Here is a 22,712-nt window from a genome sequence, read left to right as displayed (position 1 = left end):
CAAGACCTCCGTGATTAAGATGTCGGATATGTTTCCTGGAGGACAGTGGACAGCGGGGCAGTTTACTGCATCGCATGGCTTTCATGTACCCGATTCAACCAATCAGCTAATTGTCAAACCAGCCATAAGCTAAATCAGGGGAGCCTGAGCGGAGACAACACTAAACTGCACCATCCATGCTGCAGCTCTCATGGGGATAGAGTTTGAGATTCTTGCTCTAAGAGAAGTGATGAATAATTTAGAAAAACAGCATCTGTAAGAAGAAAGCAAGAGGTACAACAATGTTATCTCCACTCAGAGAAGTAAAACAGGGTTTCTCTTAGTGAGGATTACGATGGCAGAAATAAAATAACTATACGCTCCTTTTATCAGGTTAAAATGAAACTGAGCAGAGTTTAAAAAGTGAACATGAAATGACATGTTGTTTTCAGAACACTCTTAAAGGGTAAAATTTTTTAACCCACGATCTCTAACCATTTTTTTCTTAATCAGGGTGGGGCTGCCAGAGTCCATCCTAGGACATTTGGTGCCATGCAACTCATTCGTACTATTATACACACTCACACTTATGGGCAAGTTTGCCTAGAACCAGAAACCGGAGGACCTGGAGGGATCCCTGGCAACATGGGGAGAGCATACACACACACACAAGCATAACTGACATGCAGATACCCATGCGTGTGTTTGTGGGGAAGTGGTGGCCTAGTGGGTAAGGAAGTGCACCCTATATTAGAAGTTTGTGGGTTCAAATCCTGAACCGCCCAGCTACCACTGAGATGCCACTGAACAATGTACCATCCTCACACACACCGCGCCTCGGGTGCCACTCAAACCGGCACCCTTCTGATTACGGGGCCGCTTCCTTAACCGCTAGGTCTCCACTGCCTCGATGTGGACCAATTCTCTTGACCCACACAGACACCCGAAAAACACACCCATGATCTCCTTTTTTTATATTGCATGCATCTGCGTGCACTTTTGCTCCAAGACATGAACCCTCCTCCAATCCTGCAGGAGTGCAGATGGAGTGTCGTCTGCAGGAGCTTTTTTTCCTTCTTTTTTTTTGGATGCTGAACAATATAACTTATTTAAGGTGAACTCATCAGTGCCATTTGGAGTTAACCTCCTGCCTCCTGCCGCTAGAGCCAGTGGCATGTGTTCCCGTTGCTTTTATCTTGTCCCCCAACTCGCTGCTGAACAGACAGTTTCTGAGCTGGCGCTGGTGAATTTTTTAAAAGAGCGCAGCGTCTCCTTTCCACAAAAACAAAGAGGTGGACTGAGGTAGAATGTCAAATGGAAATTGTGTGGGAATTTTATTTTGAGGTTGTAGAAAGTGAGCAAAACACAAAAAGCTCTTTATAGGAAGCATTGCAGACATGCATATTTCATTGAACGCTTCTGTTTTTCTTCTTCTTTCTTTCTCCTAATTCATGGACACTTTTTCATTGTTTTAAATTTAAGGATGTCAGTCTGTGTCTGTGATGTTTGACAAACTATTAGACCATGATGAAATTTAGGATCTGTGAACAATTTCTTTATTTAAAAACAAATGGCATTCTAATCAGTTTCAAGGTCACTAATAGCATTTAACAAATTAGTGACAGCGATAACATTATGCTCATTGGGGAAAAGGTCAGATTTTCACTTTCATAGTGCTTTTGTGTAACCAAATATAATTTTTTTCTTGTATCCTTTATTCATTCTTTCCATTTTGTTGAAAAACGGCCTTTTCCATTGAGGTTTTGACTTATAAACTTTGCTGTATATTCACTATTGTGATAGAAAGTAGAAGGCCCTCATAAACCCAAATGAGACAAAAACTTGTGTGAAACGAGGGCTTAGGATCATGTAATTAGCTGAAATGAGGAGGAGGCTGGCTGAGCTGTGACATAAAGCCTGTTTGGGGGTGGGACAGGCATGTGCCCCTGAGTCCCTCTTCTGGACTGTTATTAATGAATGACCTTTTCTGGTTTAAAGGGTCATCTGGTAAATGAACCGCCCTCCTTTCATTTGTTGCTGTCACTTTCTCTATAATACCAGGGCTGAAAGGCTTTTTTTTTCCTGTGAAGGAGTTTCCAGAACTTTATCAAATAAGGCATCAGCAGCATATGTGTTGGACTGGCATTTTTAGGACATTGACCTGATCCTGTATCATCCCTAATGGAAAACAGCACACACAAGTAATCAATAAGTACTTTTTGTGTGTGTGTGTGTGTGTGTGTGTGTGTGTGTGTGTGTGTGTAATTTGAAATTATTAAAATGCTTTAAACCAGAAATCATTTTTATTTTAACATCACGTCACTATACACAGTTAAAGTGCATGTAAGTGAATTTCTTGTGTGCAAATCTGCTCATGCAAGGCTGTTATGACAGATACATGGCAATAGCATATCTATATATATTTAACATGTATACACATATACACACATACACAAATATTTAAGTTTAATTTAAATAATGTGTAAAGTGGTGAATGAATCAGTGTCAGCCTGTGCCGACACATTGGACAGTGGCCGCCATTGGCTGCCATCATGATACTGTTTCAGTGTATATATATATATAAAATATGTGTGTTAGTTTAAGAGATATAGGCCCAAATGCTTATGTGGATATTGACTGGTGTTGTTTACAATGAGTTCTGAAAGGGTAAGCAAGTTAACCAACCCGCACAGAAGCCCCTGGACTGCATTCCGGACAGGCCTCACCCTACTCCCCACTTCAAAGGGTTTCAAAAAAATGAATAATTAAGAGGTTTAAACTGCATTTTCCTACGGAGCCTTGTTAAACTAGTGAGCGTGCTAGAAATGAACACTTCAAAGCGGCCGGTGGTGCTGACTGCTGGATTGTTCTGTTTCGCCGCCCTTACTCTGGCTTATTAAACCTCAACGCACCTCACTAAAACCTAATTAGTCTGGTGATTAGAAATGAGCCAAAACAAACCAACATCTTAAGTGTAATCTCATCAGAAAACTTGTTAAAATAACTGTGTGTGATGCCCGCTGGGTTTGGAGCTGCCAACGTCTGGCACCCGAGTTACAGACAGGAACATTTTCATTAAAACACACAATGGGCCTTTCAATGCTACCGTCTCTGTCTCTTGTTTTCTCAGTTAGAGCCAGGAATGCTGAAGCAGTGAAAATACTGACAAAGTCCCGCTTTTGGAATATTGGCGAACGGCTGATAAAGGAACACTTGCCTGTATTGATTTGTGTTTATCCCTCATTCAGTCTAACAATGTGCAAACACAACAAAAATATCATGGCACAGTCCTACTTTATACAACTGGTTCACTGCTTCTCCAATCCCTTCCTTTTAGGGTTCCTTCAAGAACGTGGTTAAACGGTCAAAAGATCTTGTTTTAGTGAGTTCCCTGTCATCACTACAGTGATAGTAGTTCACTTCCAGCACTCCTCAAGTTGGCTGAAGGAAGTGTGTTGAGCTTGTGTTCATCCGTCTGGAGTGACGTACTTGAGTGTGTCAAGACAGGAAAATAAACCGAATAAGTGACCAGTTTTAACTTGGAGAGGGGGGAGAGTAAATGTCTCTCATGCCTTTGGAAATGTAGTGGGAGTGAAACACAGTTACAGGGACTTTTTTTTTTATCTTAAGACAAACTATGCTTTTTTTTTTGGTTTCCTGTGCTGAACTGCTCGTGGAGGCTAACTGAGGGTGTGGAAAGGGCTTCTAAAACTGCCTGAGTGGGTGTGGCATCGCTACCAGTTTTCTGAATATAGATTCTGATGCTGCTTCATGGAAACATTTACGCTAATTTGATGTGGCCCCTGTTTATGGTCTCACTTGCTGGTTTTGTCCCATTTCATGGAATGCAACCTTCTATGGTCATGTTCTTTACAGAATCCCTGAATGCTTTGGGCAAACAGGATGCTTTTCTGTAATGTTCTTCATCTTTCTGCTGAGCCTTTTAAAACGAGACAGAATGAGTCACTAGTCAATAGTTCTTATTTTGTTCCAGTGAATATTCATTCAATTACAAATGTTATGCTAGCCACAAGGAAGCCTTTTATGTTGATGGAACAGTTTCATAAAAGGAGTAATATAAAAGCACAGAAATTTTTATATTTTAAAAATACAGTGCACCAAGAAACGCATCACTTTTCCCACATTTTGTTATGTTACAGCCTTATTCCAAAATTGATTAAATTTATTTCCCCCCCCCGAATTCTACACATAACCCTGCATAATGACAACCTGAGAAAGTTTTTGCCAAATTTATTTACAATAAAAAAAAAGAAATCTCATTCATAGGTTTCATAAGTACATACGTTTCAGGATATGGTCTGGAAGGAGTTACTGAGGGTCTGAGGTCAGACTCAGAAAGGGTGACAAGGTGGCCCCAAGAACAGCGAGGACCAAACTGTCTCGAGCCATTAGAGCAGAAAAGCATGTGACAGGGCATCCAGTCCGTCACAAACTACAGGACCAAAACCTCTGCCTGTGACAGTGACCTCTCCCTACCTGATGTACTTCCTGACTTAGAGACCTCAGTCTGTCTGGATCGAGAACAGCATCTCCAGCACCACCACACTGAGCACTGGAGCTCCTCAGGACTGTGTGCTCAGTCCAATGCTGTTCACTGAACATTGAAAGATCTTGTGTGGAGAACAGAAAGTTCCTCTGTGCTCATCTAGAGGAGAACCTCTCCTGGATGCTCAACACCAGCTCAACAGTCAAAAAAGCCAAGCAGCATCTCTACTTCCTGCGGAGGCAGAGGAAAGCCCATCTCCCACCACCCATCCTCACTACCTTCTATAGAGGGACTATTGAGAACATTTTGACCAGCTGTGTCACTTCCTGGTTTGGGAACCGCGTCAGACCGCAAGACCCTACAGCTGAGAGTGAGGACAGCTGAGAAAATCATCTGTCTCTCTTCCCTCCATAAAGGACATTTACAACACATGCTGCATCAGGAACACAACCAGCATTGTAAAGGACTCTACAAACCCCTCACAAGCATATGCACCCTCACTGCCAGACTATGCAGTAGCTTCTGTCCACAGGCCATCAGACAAATGAACATTCTGGGACTTTCCCCTTTGGACTGACACACATAGACACACACACACACACACACACACACACACACACACACTCACACTACCTCTGTTATATTGCGTAATGTTATAGGGATGGTATTAGCCTGGTGATGAGCATGCCTGGTCTCATCAGACCAGGGAATTTTGTTTCTCATGATCAGAGAGTCCTTCAGTCTTTTGGCAAACTGTGCCATGTGGCTTTTTTTCACTAAGGAGAGGCTTCTGTCTGGCCACTCTACCATACAGGTCTGATTGGTTGATTGCTGAAGAGATTTTTGTCCTTCTAGAAGGTTCTCCTCTGTCCACAGAGGACCTCTGGAGCTCTGACAGAGTAACCATCGGGTTCTTGGTCACCTGCCTGACTTAGTTTAGGTGGCTGGCCAGCTCTAGGAAGAGTCCTGCTTGTTTTGAACTTTTCATCCACTTACGGATGATGATGCCACTTTGATCATTGGGACTTTCAAAGCCGTAATCTTCCCCAGATGCCTGTCCTGGAGGTCTACAGACATTTCTTTTGATTTCATGCTTGGTTTGTGCTCTGACATGAATGGTCAACTGTGGGACCTTAAATAGATGGTGTGTGCCTTTCCAAATCTTATCCAATAAACAGTTTTTTATAGGGTGGTAGTAGCCTAGTGGGTAAAAGTGATGTTCTGTGAATACTTTCCAGATACACTGTATAAAATAACCAACATTCTGTGATTTTAATGATTAATATTGCCGTTTTATGGAACTACATCCTCATAAAACGTAGTGGGATTACTGTCCTTTTAACAAAACAAAAACAAAAACTGAGCTTTATGGGGGGAAAATATATATATATATATATATATGGGGGAAAAAAAGCTCTGTTTTTGTTTTGTGTGTGTGTGTGTGTGTGTGTGTGTGTATATATCTGCATTTGCACTGCGCACAATGGTTTCATACCCTTATTTCAGACAGGAAGTTTTCTTAATCCCAAATAAAACCAACATCACCCCCCCTTCCCCACTTACTAACATGTCTTTTAATATTGTCTCGTGGGAACACTGCTGCACCCGTAATGCCTTTTCCATTATTAGGTCGATGACAGGAAAAGTCTTTGGAAATAATTAAGCATTTGGATATGGAGGTCTAATAGGGAAATGATTATGTCAAACGGGACCAGCGGCTGGCGCAGTCCTGCTGCGGAGGGGGAGTCTTAACAAATGTGTTTGAAAAAGTGCCAGTAGACCAGACCTTTAACTGCAAACAGAAAGTTATCTCTTGAGAATTGTTTCCTCTGTAACAATTTTGTAAGAAAATTATACTAAATCACTTTAAAAATGCTTTTGAAATGCATGAGAACACTCGTTTTGAATGAAATTTGATAAAGCGCTGGCTGATAGGGCAAGGATAAAGCAGATTAATTTGCTGTGACTTTGTGCTGAACAGCTGATGGCTAAAACCCAGCCGAGTTCTCTCTGCTGCTAGATTTTCAATTCTGATGAAGGGAATATTGTGAATGAACGTGTGTCCCATTCTGGGGCCTGCTACCTTCTAAAGACATATTACTTGGCCACATTTGAAGGAACCTTTGAAACCTTACAAGAGTAATCTCTTGGGTATTGTTTACTCTGCACCATTTTGTCTCACATAACATAAAAGATTTGCTCCATTCCTTTGGTGACACTCAAGGTATGGCTTCTACAACAAACCTGTGGAGGGGTTCATAATGCCAGTTCTTCTGCTGCTAAAGATGTCATCTAAGAGCATTCAGCTAAACCAAGAAGGTGAGCTACTTTGACTCTGGAATGAGAGCTTATTGTGCTTTTACAGCACTGCATATTACATTTTGTGTTACATGAAGAATTGCTCCAATTCTGTGTGTAGCTTTAAATGCTAATGAGGAGGAGAGAGGATGGACGAGGAGGAGAGCGGCCTATAGAAGTGAGTGGGCATTCACGGAAATGACATCATCAACACAATGTACCAACCACATTGTTTGGTGCAAACAGGAAGTCATGACAGCGTTTTTACAGAAAAAAAAAATTCTTGTGTGTCTTGAGTGTCTTGTGTGACGGAAATAAAAAAACAAGTTGTTTTCATTTTTACATCCAATCACCAAGCATCTGCAATGCTTCACATGTTTTCAAGCCATGACAGTTGGTGGAGTTCATTTTTTAGGAGAGGGGTGGGAAACTCTCTAGGCGGACAAAGCATTAGAAAGGGGAGGTAACCTTTCCCCTTATTACAACATAAGGGGACAAATTCCACATCTGACCGTCTCAACTGCCATGCTCTGAACGGCAAAGCAGAATGACCAAAGCACTCTTTACAAATATCACCATTTTTAGCCACTACAGGACCATAGACAGGCAAGGGGAACACATATTAATATTAAATAATCTCACAAAGTTAAAATTTTCATAGTATGGGACCTTTAAATGTCACAATAAAAACCATCTCTGAATATAGTTCTCTCCGTGCACCTCCATCATCACATTACAAACATATTTAACAAGTTTACACAGGAGGCAGGAATATTCCTAATATAAATACTAGTTTATCACTGTCATCCAATGGCAACACTGCAGTTAAACACACAGTAAGTGAGGATATTAACTGTACCATTATAGGGAATCACAGTTTGAGAACCAAGGCTCCAAGGACTCAAATTCATTTTGAATTCACTTATTAATGGTTTAAACATGTCTGTCACGCTAGCTGGAAATGGCAGGGAAGACGGACGCATACGCACAACGTCACGCAATTTAATACATGTTGAACAGGACTGAGGAAACATCACCAAACAATGACCCGGTGCCGAACAGACACGAACACGGCAGCTTTATACAATCAGACACAGGTGAAAACAATCAGGAAACATAATAACACAGGAGCAACGTTAAGCTCCGGTCCAAAAATCGGATCCGGAGCAGCCCCTGCCGGACCGGATCATGACAATGTCATTTGGATTAACTAACTGTAACATTATAAGCTTGCTTTTGAGTCAATCTTTGACCTTGCACCAGAAACCCAATCAGCACTGCAGCACGGTAAGATCTACTGCATTTAAACATCTCCCACCAGCAAGTTTCCTCCAGCACTCGGCCATTAGAGGGATTTTCACTCATTTGCTCAATGATTTTTCCATTACGTGTGTGATTATGGACTCAGCTCCCACTGACAGTCTGCTGGGCTTTTCCCATTTCATCTCATTCAGCCGTACAGTGTCCATATTAGGTCATTAGATGTAGATTTGATTTTGTTAAGACTATTTTTCACTTCTACCTTATTACAAGACATGCTCACCTTTTAAAAAAATGTGTTCCAAAATGAAGTAAAAACATGATAAGAAAACTAACCAAAAAAAATATTAAATAAACAATGGCCTATGTACCTACATGTATTAGATATTACTGTCACTGCTAAGTCCCTGTAACCGTGTTTCACCCCCACTACATTGGCAATGTGATTGTGACACTTTTTTTCCCAGATGTGATTCTATTACGCTTGGGCCAAAAGTAAAACATTCAACACCAACAGCAGCTTTTGGAAACTGTGTACAGCTGTGTGTGCTGACTGGCCAGAAGCTCCCATCTCTCCGAGCTGGAGGTTCAGATGGGTGCCGACCAGAGCTTTTGGTAGGGCGGGGCTCCACCGCTGCATGGATGGCAGACGGCAGGGCCATGTTAGCGCACCACTGAAACTCTTCCTGACAGCTGTGGCATATGCCACCCGCTAATTAAGGTTCCAGCCCCCAGCTCTCCAGGCCTTTCTGTTTACTCGTCCTTCAGAGCATTTCTTTATTCCTCTCTGACGCCCCCTCCCCATACCCTCCACACCTCCATCTGCGAAGGCATAAACACTTTCATCCCTCCTTCACAAGGTGTTCATGCTTCTGCCCCACCTGGCCTAAATGGGGCTGAGCATTCTGTGAAACAGCAGCAAAATACTTCAAACGGGCCAGAAGTTTTCTTAAGAGACTTCACTTTGTGAATGATGTGATAGAGGTCGACTCCTAGGTTCAGATTTACAGTATACAGTACATTAAAGCACTGCAAGGAGGCAGGGATGTAGTGTGGACATGTGGTATAATATTGTTTCTTGCCATTATGATGCCATATTATATGATAAACCTAAATTCAGAAACTTTCATTAGCAAACAGAACCATTAAATAATATAAATATACATAGACTACTCACAATTAGTTAGGGATAGTCATACATATGGTGTTTGTTACACCAAGACATTTTTGGGATAGGGGGGCAGTTGTATTAGGGACACATCTCATTTTGTGTTTTTCATGCAATGGTCTCATTGTGTACATGTGTGCCTTATATTGGGGCCAATACCAAGAGACAACCTTTCTCAATGCGGCATCAGTTTCAACATTCTGTGGGTATAAAAAGCTGGTATTGTCAGTAAGTAATTTCAGTCACTCAAACAGCCATGAACACAAAACGTCACTTAACGGACGAGCAACGTCACCTGACCATGGTGTGCCTTCGGGTCGGAGACTGGCAGTCAGATGTTGATCGTGAACTCGTGTGTTTGAATGCCAGATGACCAGTGCAGGTGACTCCACGGACACCAAGACACCGCCATGAACGTTTGCAGTGGGCACCAGACAATTTGACCTGGACAATGCAGCAGTGGTCTACCGTCCTGTTAGCTGATGAGAGTCGGCTCACCTTGCACAGGGTTGCTGGAGAAGGCGAGGTGAGCGATATGCCATATCTCAACTTCTGGAAGTTGGAGTTCCTCATATGGTATGGCCATCAATGTCCCCTGACCTGAACCCCATAGAGCATGTCTGGGACCAATTGAAGCTAATAATGTTCAACAACTAATCAAACAGCCACTGTGAACATTAAAAACAGGATGAAACTGGAGGGTTAACAGCGGTTCACAGACCTTTCTGCATTTATTGAGATTTGGCTGATTTGCTCATCATGTTGAAGGTATGCTGGTTCTGAAATTCCACAATGCTGTTTGACTTTGCACAATGACTTTGTTGACACAATCACCTCCATATGCCAAGTGAGTCCACCACGGAGGCATATGCTGCTGCGAGTATCCTCTGTTGCCAGCTACCCCTTGCTGTTAATGTCCATCGACAGGCCTGTTGTTAGTGCCGCTTGATGAGAAGGTTTATTTGTTGCTCTGCCATTTTCAGTCCTTTCAGTTCTGCTTCACTTGGAATGGAAAACGAAGACGATCCATCAGTTGTCAAGGATTCAGCCGTTAAGGCAACAGCATTTTTTTGTCCCGTCACCCCCATTAGCCCAGTTGCATGCATTTTTGCATATTTATACTAAAATTACAAGTAGTATATTGTTGTCTGTAAGCAGACACGGTGAGAGCATTGATCATAAACACGTGCAACGTATTTAAAGTGAACTGTGTTTGCTGTCTACACAAATTTCTCTGTTCACAATAAAAACAGGCCAAACAATGAACCTGGGTCAGAAAACAAAGAAAGAAAAAAACAAGAGCAGATTTCTATTGTCTCCAGAGCTGCTGACCAGTGCGCAATCGGCAGATGACATTTGGGTCGGGGCACCCGGGATCGTTTTGCTGTTTACTGTGTTTACCGCGCGGCGGAGCAGAAATAAATAAATGTGTTAATATGGCGGGAAGGCTTGCTCGCGGAGTCGCGGCGCTGTTTGGTTTTGCCGTGATGATGCCATTCATCACTGAGTGACAGCCCAACTCAGAAAGTGCTGCTAGCGAGCCGATGGCCCCGGAGTCCAACTCACCAAGACGCAGGATCAGCAGCTCTGTGTGTGCAAATGCAGAGAGAGAGCGAGCGAGCGAGCGAGCGAGAGAGAAGATCAACACAGGGCCCCCTCTCTCTCTCCCAGGAGCTCTGCTCTAATATACTTGTAACTGAATGTTCCCGCTACCACAAACAGTGAGTAAATGCTTGAATATATATCCCAGCATTACAGGCAAATATATTCACCAGAGGCCCATCCAGCTGACATTTACACAGAAACACAGACGAAGGAGCCAAAGCGTATTTACATACAAACGGTGCGCCTGTCAGCTGCGGCTTCACCGCAGCTCCATTATGCACGCGCACTGAAACACACAAATACGTTAACACCCAGTGGTGTGTAACAGATTTAAACTATCTCATCTCTTACACGCTCAGAGGTAAAGCACCCCCCAGGTAAAGATGCAATGTGAAAAGGTCAAATTATTGCTAGTAATAATCCTACAATGTGCTCTTCCCAAAAGGTTGCAAGGTAGACTCAGATTTAAAAGGTTCATAAATCTTTATTTGTGTTTGTATACATTGATAATTGTTAACTATAATGGATATTTAGTGTGACTATACAGTATACAGTAAGTGTGCTTGTGTGTGTTTTGTATTGATGGGCCTACTTTTCATGGTGCTTATGCCACATGAAGTATATTTTTGAGAAAAAATTCTTGTTTCAGATGGAAACTGTGGACATCACAACCTTGATATCACACACTGTGCACAATCCATGGACATCACAAACATGATCTCTGTTCAGGACCTTTTGGGAACACACCCACTGTCAAATATGCTGATAGGTTATCACAATTTAATTTAAGTGTTCACATTGGTGAATGTGACGTGGCAGAAAAATTATTCCCCCATATCTTATTGGGTATAAAAAAATTGGTGGGCATATTTTGTTGTTTCCCCACCTACTATATAAGAGATAATGTAAGTTTTATGTAGAAGATTTATGTAAATATAATAAAAACTGGAAAGTTTGGTTAGGTCGTTGATGTTTAGTTTAGTTGTAGGGCTTCTTTACAGTCGTTACACATTCATTGGTCCCATATTTATTATCCCAGGTCCTGTGTGTGCGTATGTGCACCTACCTGTACGTTTCCAAGTGAAAGAGCAGCTGGTGATTTATGCGCTGGAGAGCAGCAGAAAGAGACTTGGCATTTTCCTGCTGTGCTGTAGCCCAGTTCCAGCGCCATGCTTCATTACGTGGCATTCCCAACACAATTCCCAATCCGGTAAAAATAACCGGGACTCTCCAGCACAGAGGGGTGCCCTTTGCTAATCTCAGCTCAAACCCCTTACACTCCCATTTTCCCATCGCAGCGGCTACACACACAGGGTTCCTTGTAGAGATGGGTAACTCGACTTTTCCTCGATGTGTGGTGTATGTGTGGGGTATGTCTGCACATTTCGGGGCGTCGCTCCTCTGCCCGATCTGCTCTTGAGGTGAGAAGCTGCTGCAGAGAAAGAACAGTCAAGATGAAAAACAGGAAATGCTGCACCTCCATTACATTTAAGAGAGAAATTTACTGATGTTTGTCAGACTTTTAATGGTGCCTGAAGGTGGCACCCCATCACGCCGTCCCAGACAGGCCAGGGAAAACCTTTAACAGCCCCTTCTTTTTATTTATCAGTTTATTCCTTTTACTGTCTTGTTTTGCACTTACAAACACAGCATCATTGTTTATTACAGAACGGTGAGGGCGTTGCCTTCTCAGGTACGGAGGAACATGGGAAATTCGTACAACCTGTGCACAAATAGAAGCAAAATGACTCTAAAAGGCAAACAGACAGATGCCAAGTTCTTTTAAGCCACATATAACATAAATCCAGGCTGTAAAGACCTCCATCTGGGAGTGATTTTGAGGATTTGGGGGATTAGCAGGAATACAGGATTATGAACAGGTTAATCTGTGTCCTTCTGAGGGGAGCAGTCACATCCATAAACGACATGTGGTCTGCCTCACCATCTTCATAGACTCAGGCTTATGTAAATGCACAATGTAATAGATGAATGTGTATTAAACAGGGTTGTCAAAATTATTGCTGTGATTAATTAATAAATATGTAACATTATATGTAACAAAACAAAGGATCACAGCCGTGTTTTATATACTTCCTATGACATGGATGCAAAATCCATCCTATCCCTACATAAAGATGGAGACAGACAGTGAAGGAGTTTTAGATGATTCAGATGAGGCATCTTTTGCATTGACCAATGGATCACACTTGTCTCTGTTAGTTTTAAATATGCAGTGTAGCAAGCTTTGGTTTTAAGGATTTATTTCAAAATGTCTGATTAATAAGTTATCTATTTAAATCAATTGAGAACCATAATACAATGTAAAAAAAAAAAAGATTTTCCATATTACTGCAGTCACAAACTACATAACATTATTTATATGTTTGTATTGACTAAGTGATTAAAAGCAAATCATATCTAATGCTGTACATTGAAGAATTTAGCAATGGCTGCTGGGTTTATGGATTTGATGCAGAGGACATCATAAAATCCCGTCTCGGATTGCAGATGCCTGATGAAGAGGAGTCCACAACCCCAGGACCTCGGCTGATGTCCAGTTGTGAGTATCAATGACTGAATCACCGAGATCCATGCTGGCATCTTCTGTCCAAACAATTCTGCAGCAAAGAGGTTTACTGACACCGACCCACCGCTCTGCTTATATTTCATATACAGCAATGATTTTTTTTAAACTGACAGGGATTCATCGTTACTGATAATGTTCTCAGGAACAAAGGAAAGTAAGAAAGAAAGGAAGGAAAAACCAACACCTGGCTTAAGTGTCAAGGTCGCAGCCCCTCCTTCCATCTACTCGCCGACCGATTCCTCCTCCCCTTATTAAATCTTAATCAAATTTGATTCTGCTTTTAATGAAAGTCATGCAAATTCAGGAGTTTTTAATTCCAGTGATCAAATAGTCCACCGCAACAATTGCCTCCTGAAAAAAAAAGAAAGGAAATTAACCATAAATGAGGGTGCTTTAGCTACTTTCCATGCAGCACGTAGATGAGGAGGGGCGGCCTGCACACATCAAACGGCTTCATCTTTAATTGAAGTGCAAAAATGCCCCTATGGCAGAGGGGCGGACGGCAGCTCTGCAGGCGTCTTCTCCGCCGCAGCAGACGGACTCTTCCTCTCGCATTTACTCCTACGCTACTCCTCTCGCATTTACTCCCACCGCAGTGCGGACAGCGCAGGGTGAGTTGTGTGTGTGACAGCGAATGGGTAGGAATCACTGTTGGGACCTCCTGCCTCATGCCTCAAAGCTTTCCAGAGGAAGTAATTAATTAGGTCACTTCCTCCGGGGGGCTCTTTTTGTGGCTGAGTGGAGATTTTCTGCGGAAGACCCTCTTCCCTCCCCCTGCAGCAAGGTCCTCCTCAGACTAGAGGAGAAGCTGAGATGATTGCAGCTGCCAGACTCCTCAAACATTTTACTCAGCTCCACCCTGAGCTTTTGTAAAAGCATCGGTCTAATAATAAGGGCCACTTATTAAATGACGGCACTAGACTAGACAAGTCTTGTTTTACGTTGTTTTCTGGTTCCAGCGATGTTCCGGCTAGTACCTGTTTCTGGAGGCAGGTCATTGTGGTTGGGCCCAACAGGAGGCTTTGTTTGATGTTGGCTGCTGATTGCAATGCAATCCCTACCAACAGCATTTACACAGATACATACAGCAATTATTAATATTAACAGAGCAAATTCCATAAAAATGGACATACATACATATTTTTGTTAATTCCTGCTCATTCCAATTGTCTCTGAGCCTTAAGTACCATTAGTTCCTGTTTATGCTTTCAAATGCATAGAAAATCACATACATACAAAAAGTTGGACAAAACAAAAACAGTTCTAAAAGTTTTATTATTAAAAAAAAAAAAAGACCTAAAATAAAATAAAGAAATCTAACAAAGATGCCCATAAAGTATTTTTATTTGAGTGGTATGTGCAGCACTGTGATCAGTGGTTACGTCATCATCTTTAAAACATCACAGATTAGCTGCCCAGATGTGATTTAGAGAGTAATGAGTTTCCCAAAAAATGTTTCAAAAATAGATTTAAACTGGCAGCTTTTTTTTTTTTTTTAAACCTGCATGTGATTTCATCGTCAGTGTCATATCTACAAGCATGCGCGCATCAGATGTGCATTAGGGTAAGTCTTTATCGTTTCTTTTATCCTGTTTTTTTTTTTTAGATTCTTTTTCAAATCTCACTAAAAATGTATTCACTTCGTTACGACATCAGAGTAGCAAACGCTAAAGCATTTTTACAAGTCTTTATAAACAAGGATAGAAACATGAGGACACTTACTGTAATACTGCAGTTAGCAACAACTCAACAGTGAGCGACAGAGGAAACGGGGTAATAAGGGGCCAATGAGGGTGGGGTGAGTGGGCGGGGCAGAAAGTTTGACCTCACTTCCAGCGCATCAATTCAAATACACAAAGAGAACAAATAAAACACTGGAATGAACAACAACGTAGTAGAAGAAGAAGAAGAAGAAGCCGACGACATCCGAATGATGCTGTGAGACGGTGAGTTTACTTTCTTTTTCTACGTTGATTTTGCCCCAAATAAAGATTGAGTCCACAGAAAAATGGTCCTTTGTCCTGTCCTGTAAAGATGGAACAGCAGCACTAATGCTGGCTGAGAGGGATCTGCAGTTGTGGAGTCATCATAAGTTTTTTTTTTTTTTTAATGTCCATTTCATCCATCCTTCATGTCCTCATGTTTAAGAGGACATTGTTTTGTAAGGAAGTTACAAACATGTTATTCAAATATGCTGATGCAATGGAGAGTCAATTCAAAATAATAATATTAATAATAATTATAATAACAATATAACAATAATAAATGTCAAATCAGTGTGAATAGAGAACTGCTTTATGTGCTTCACAGAGTCAAGAACAATCAGGGAAAGAAATGGTCCTTCTGGAAAATAAGGTACAGGAACGTTGTCTCAAGTTACGGGAAGTTTCTTGTTTTTCTTTTTAAGATGATGCACTTCCTCCATTGAATACATACTAGAACCTCTGTCATTCTCTCTCTCTCCAACACACACACACACACACACACATACACACTCTCTCTCTGGCCATATACGGAGTTTCGGGTAATGGTGGCTGACCCCACCGAGAAGCTCCATTCCTGCCCATTTCGGACCCGTCGTGTGATGTCCACCCTGGAGGACTCGCCCAGTCCAGGAAGTCCTCCTCAGTACATTATGGGAGGTTTGGAGTAGGTTCTGTTCTCTACAAAAAAAAAGGCACAGAGAGAAAGAGAGACAAAAAGAAAGTGTCAGCGACAATAATACAGCAAAGACGGGAACATGAGGAAGCTGCAGATAAAAGGAGCTCCGTAATACTTTAAAGTCGGAAAAATCGGAGCTACACACTTCAGTAAGGGCAGTGATGAGCATGGATAAGCACAGAGTGTTTTAATCAGACGTGTGGTGGAAACGATTTGGGGTTTAATCACCGTGTGGCGGCAGACTGAGGGAGGAGAGAATAAAACAGGAACAGCTGTCGACGGAGGAGAACACACACGGCAAAAAAAAAAACCTAGAGCTGAGCGCAGGAAGCAGTTCATTAGGGCACCGGTGCGTTCCTGTCCAACAATCTAAACAACGATACGGTTCTGATGCTTAATGCAAACAGATCAAGGCACTGGGGCCACAGCAGAGAGACTGCAGGCCTTTTTGATTTCATTTAAGATCAAAAATTATTAGTACCGTCTTGTTTTATATATTTTAGAGTGTTATTATCTTTGCAAATAATTATAAGAAGCACATTTCTTTTAGAGATGAACCAAAAGAGGGTTTTTGCTTTACTTTTCATAAACTTTGGGACTGGTGTTCACTGTTTGGTCATGAAAAGATTGTTTATTGCTGTAAAATGGGAGGGGCTTTCTATTTATACATTTGGAAGAATTTCTGCCGGAACAAATGTTAGACACACTCCAAGTGTGCTCACGATCAGAAGATCAGATGACATGTAAATATCCTTTAAAAATATTTGGGGTCAGTAAAGAAGGGCATAAGGCTGGAACAGTTCAGCAGCTTCTGAGATGTTTAAAAAAAACATAGTAGGGCTTCTAAAGCACCACTTAGATGGAATGAAAGCTTTTCAGTATCACAGTCAACTGCACAGAAAGCTCATTTAAAACTCGAGCACAGAGAGTTCATTCAAACATCATTTCACTAAAGTCAATGTAACAGGTCAAGGGGTTATTACTGCCCAATACAAAGAGCTTGCAATATCCTCAAACCCAGACAGCCTGGAACCCGGATCCCAGATCATGCCTGGAGACAGGATGCAGCACAACTGAAAGACCACCCTCACACACATGCACAGGGACTCACCACACAAACACACACAAGAGCACCAGTTCTGACAAAATCTAACCTGTTTAAATATAAATCAGTCGTTTTTTTCTCTCTTTATGTATTGCATGAAACAAAAATTGTCTGAATATTTTTGTTTTTCATTTTGCCTGCCTGACAGTCGTATGTCGTCATATTAATATGCCTGCCTCTGAGATTGGTGTCTCTGCATTATTGATCAGGCGCAGACTGGGCAGCCCTATTTAAGATTGAGGTGAGCAAGGGTCCCATCCCTCTGGGAGGCTTTCTTGCTCCGTATTTAGTTTCACCTTGCTCTCCACCCCCCGCACTCTCGTTTTTATTTATTTATCTTTCGCCTCGTGTGCCAATTAGTGTTGCCAAAAACTTTGGAAATGAACGGCACCCAGGGGTCTCATTTGGAGTTTGTGGGAGCAGCTTTCCAAGCAGGACTAGGTCACTTTTTTCCCCCCACAACACCATTTTTTCTTTAATCTCAGTTCTGTGTGTAATTACCTGCACTGTCGATGTTTGCAGGAGAGAAACAGGTGAAAGAAGCCAAGCCAACAAGCGTCAAAATAAGAGCGTCAGGGGGGAGAACTGACTAAAAAGTCCAGGATTCCTCTAAAAACACACATTTTTATTGTTATTATCATTATTACTCATAATTAACTCACTAACCCACCTTCCTTCCCTGTTTGTCTCACTCCCATCCCCTTGTAATTGGCCGGTAAAATGATGTCACCTTGTTGTGTTCAGCAGTTTCTGTTACCGCCACTTGTCTTGATTAATAAAAAAAGTGTGGATCTGCGTAATGGCTGCGTGCAGGAGGGAACCTGAGAAAGCGCAAAAAGCTTTTAGCTCCCGGAGCGGGATCTCAGCAAGGACAATCAAACCTAATGAAATCAGCTGTCAGTGCTAAGCTTGCAAAACTGTGAAGTTGCAATTGGGAGGTGAGTGCGGGGCTAATCACATTTCTCCCGATATAACAGATAACGGTGCCGAGGCGCAGGAGAGTGTCCGGAGCGATGGAAAAACTCCTGCCGGAATCTCTGCAGAGTGGTGAGGTGAGCTGCTAAATGGTCTCCTGCATTCAGTCACCTGCCTGAATTCAGCTCTCAATTCTGGGCCTGAAATCCGCTCCTTGGGATCCACAGGGACCAAGGGAATCTGATTGGTTCCAGTCACCAGATTTGAAACGGGCACAAGTGATACGAATGGTATCTGGCCAATTCTCCTCAGAATACATCATATTCATTCCAGCAGCTTGGAGTTAAACGGAATATCTTTATACAAACCGGGATTTCAACCTACCGACTTTGTCAACAAAAACAATATTTACTGTTTAACTGATTTTCATTCAAATTTTAACTTGTATTTTATTGCTGCCATAAATTAAGCACCAAAATGTTGGAAGAGGCTCTCTTCGGCATGTATATGATGGTTGCAATAAAACACATATGTTTAACTAATATAATTTTTTTTCGTCTTTTGAATTATTCTGCCTCTTCACTCTTCAAACACGATGCACGTGGTCAGTTCTTGAGTTTCATGACTTGATTTGTAATGATCATGTCACGGGCAAATGCATTTTTAAACCATAACTCACCAGTTGCTACCCCTTAAACATGCCCAACAGAGGAGGCCGCTGGATACGGTCATATGTCATTCTGCTTGGTACCCATGAACCCCGAAGCTGATATGACTGCTGACACCCGACCCCCCTGCAGTCTTTGGGGAAAGGCCTTATGCCGTAATGTGAGCCCTTTTTCTGCTGTCGCTGTGGTTGTAGCACAACTTCATGCCCATCAGCACTTTGTGTTTGTGTGAAACCTGAACGGGAAGGAAGCACAAGCGTCTCTCAACGACCGTAAGTCTGCGACAGAGGAGTGAAAGGCTCCTCTTTCTGATCTTACGGGTGGCTGTAGACAACAGTGAGACCCTGCTGAGATGTCTGGTCGTTGGGGAAGATGCGGGGATGACTGAACTGTTTTCCGAACGGTAACGGTTCTGGAATCTAATTGTCTGTGCCAAGCAGTTATAAATTACTCAATGACCTCACTTTTTTCAGCACGGGAAAATAAAACAATGAATCAACAGCAACTTCAGGTTTGAGTAACCTCAGAAACATCATACTGAAGGTGTAGATATCAAAGTTTCTGCTTATTATTACTTAAGTATTGGTATGTCTACATTTTACATTACTGCATTCATGTGTTACTCCATCTGAAGCAGAAAAGTCCCACACATTTGATTTTTTTTTTAATGTATTTATTGTTTGTCACTGAATAGCAACAGACAAAGGCTAATTCTATCAAATTAAAAATATTATCCCAAATGTGTCTTTTGATCATTAAAAACATAATTAATTAATTTTAAACAATTAAAATATATTATAAAGAAAGTTATGGAAGTAGTATTAATAAAATATAAACAATTCCTCTCCCTCAAATTGTGTTAATTACTTAAAACAAATACATTTATTTATCTGCTTCTGTAGATTGGAATTTTGGCCTGTCATCATGTTTGGGGGTTTTACAGGGAAATCTCAAGTTATGAGTGCGAAACATGAGAGTGCCTGACGATTTAGGAAATTCCACACTGTTTCCCCACTGATGGCCCCCTCACACAGAGCATGAACTCATGGGGTAAAAAAGAAAACCCCCCACCAGAAAACAGAAGAGCCCGAACAAAAAAGGATCTCTGGATACCTTGTCTCCTTGCTTGATGCTGCTGTCAGTGACAAGAAAAATGGCCAGTCCTTTATTTTCAGAGTGTGAAATTGGTTATGAGAAAACAATCTCCAACCCTTGCAGGAAAAGCGGGCCGTTTCCACCCCGCGCGCTCTAAACATATGTATTTATTCAGCCCTTCCATGCTAACAGTTCAATAAGAGATACGGGAGAGTGTGTCGGACTTGTCTTCGGATGTTCCTGATAATAAAGCCCATCTATCAAACAAACACAGCACGGCTTCAGGCCAGCTCCACGCAGGACAAAAGCAGAACAAGTGGAGTATCTAATGTGTGTGTTCGTGTGTTTATACAAGGCTGTGCTCAAACCCTTAAGAAGTTTGTAGGAGAAAAAAAAGAGGATTAAGGAAGGAAGCATCACAGAAGACACAGAGCAGCGAGGGCTGAGTTTAAGTCCAGGTCTGCATGTTCCCACTGTGCTCACATGTGTTTCCTGGTCGAACTAAACTGGCCATGGCTTGTGTGTAAGTAAGTAAGTAATTAAGTAAGTAGAGCTTTATTGTCATCTCATCAATACACAGTACGTATACAGTGAGGTGAAATATCGCTCTCCAAGGACCAATAAGTGCAACGTAGGACACAACAGCACGTGAGACAGATACATTGGGGATGGGGTAATAATTTACACTAAACCAGGATACACCAGGGACACAACAATGCAAGATTAAGTGTGTGTGTGTGTGTGTGTGTGGGCTCAGCCCTTATTGAGGGGTAGCTCCTGCATTACACTGTATGGCGCCCCAGCCACTTTGACCCCGTCACCAAGTGGCTACTTAGGTGTGTGTTGATCGGCTAAGTGTGTGTGTGTGAACCTCACCCTGTACAGTCGAGTTCTCCTGCTGGCTGCTGTTATGTTCAGACTCCACTTCTGGTATCACAGCCTCTGAAACCAAAACATTAACATGTCAACGGTACATTTACAATACAGAAATTAAAATATACAACAAATTATATACATGTACAGCTTAAAATGTCTTTCATATAAATGAGAAGCTCTACTCTGAGAAATCAGCACCACAGACAGCTCTTCATTATTCAACTGCTACTTTTTTTGCTTATTAAATGTAATTATGTGTTGTTGTGTGATAAATGTATTATTAATGTACATGGGAAAAAATTGAGGTATTGTTACAGGCTCTTTCCCACTCCTCCTCTTTATTACAAGAAATACTGTGTTAGGAAGCCCTCTTCTGCAGCCTTACCTGAAAACATCAAACTGCTGATGGCTTTAAATGTGCTAATGTACAGACTTAGAACAACACAACTACGACAAACAAACCAGGAAATAACACTTGGTTTTTGAAGTCATTTCAGTAAGAATTGTCAACTTTTTGATTATGAGTCTGCTTCCTTACCCGCTTGGACACCGCTGTATTTCTCACAAATGGTTTAATTTAAAACAGATTTGCCTTTAACTACTGATGTTAGATTTGTGGGTAGGGTTCCATTTCGGCTAACAACCATCTTGGTACACCAGTTATGCTTTTCTCTTATATAGATCTGTACAGCATTTAAGTTTTACTTTTACTTAGTATAGTTTAGTGTGTGTGTGTGTGTGTGTGTGTGTATATGTATATATATGTATATATGTGTGTGTGTGTATATATGTGTGTGTGTGTGTATGTGTTTTTATATACACACACACACACACACACACACACACACACACACACACACATATATATATATATATATATATATATATATATAAACATTATATCAATACACGGTATACGGTGTACTGACAATAAACCAATCTTGAATCTAGAGTATGACCTCATTTCAGCTTCCACCCATCTCCCCTCACCACCCTATGAAACAGGGAATAACTGAAAGTGCATATTTGTGTTAATAAATTTGTGCTGCCAGAACGCCCGAAACACTTGCAGATGTGTTCTGCCATCTTGACCAATCACTTTCATCTCCTGCTTCTTCCATTGTCCCACAGACTCAGAAGCCAAAGATGAAGGAAAAAAAACACACACACGTGGACAGTTATGAAAACAGCTTGTGCTGTAAGTGTGCGCATTTAAAGCCACCGTGATCCTATCTGTGTCCATTTCCTCTGCGGTTCAGCCACTAATGCAGGGATAAAAGAAACGGCCATGATGAGTACGGAAATGCCAATACTGCAGAACTGACCACTGATATGGAAATATGAGAAAGAGCTCTGTGTGTGTGTGTGTGTGTGTGTGTGTGTGTGTGGGTGTGTGGGTGTTATGTATATCTTATTGTGTAATATATCTGGGTGGGCACCTGAGATTTTGTGAAAGTGAAGCGATTTTGAATTGCTCTGCTGTGTATCACAGCGACAAAACAGAGTATCCTCTGCATTTAACCCATCACACTTAGTGAACAGTGGGCAGCTATGAAAGGCGCCCGGGGAGTGGTGTGTGAGAAGGGTACCTTGCTGAGGACCTCAGTGGCACATATGCAGTTATGAGTCCGCTTCCTTACCCGCTAGGCCACCGCTGTATTTCTCTCACAGTTAGTTAGTTTAATTTAAAACAGATTTGCCTTTAACTACTGATGTTAGATTTGTGGGTAGGGTTCCATTTTGGCTAATAAACAGTTTTGACCCTAGGTGTACAGACAAAATAAAACAAAAATAAATCAAACCAAATGTGTGTGTGCTTAGGGCTGATAAAAGGTCCATATTCACAATGTTCACACTTGAATCTGAAAAAATGCTAATGAATCTAATACGCTGATCACACCATCCTCACATACGTGTAGTGTGTGTTCTTTCACTGTAGTATGAAATTAGTGAAAAACAAGGCTGAAACAACTTAGGAGACGTCCCCT

General features: G+C 41.7%; 1 protein-coding gene across 4 annotated transcripts in view; it reads right to left on the bottom strand.

Moving 5' to 3' along the window:
- Nucleotides 1-14,732: 14,732 nt before the first annotated feature.
- dacha (dachshund a) overlaps nucleotides 14,733-22,712 on the bottom strand; it is a 103,170-nt gene continuing 95,190 nt past the window's right edge. For all 4 annotated transcript variants that reach the window (XM_028984622.1, XM_028984624.1, XM_028984625.1 and 1 more), the window contains 2 exons: nucleotides 20,725-20,790; nucleotides 14,733-16,067 (listed from right to left, as the gene is read on the bottom strand). In XM_028984622.1, the coding sequence (XP_028840455.1) occupies nucleotides 16,030-16,067; nucleotides 20,725-20,790 (104 nt within the window). In that variant the 3' untranslated portion in view covers nucleotides 14,733-16,029. The remainder of the gene's footprint in view (nucleotides 16,068-20,724; nucleotides 20,791-22,712) is intronic.

This window comes from Denticeps clupeoides, chromosome 6, assembly GCF_900700375.1.
Source record: "Denticeps clupeoides chromosome 6, fDenClu1.1, whole genome shotgun sequence".
Classification (NCBI taxonomy): domain Eukaryota; kingdom Metazoa; phylum Chordata; class Actinopteri; order Clupeiformes; family Denticipitidae; genus Denticeps; species Denticeps clupeoides.
This window is presented reverse-complemented; position numbering and strand designations above follow the sequence as displayed.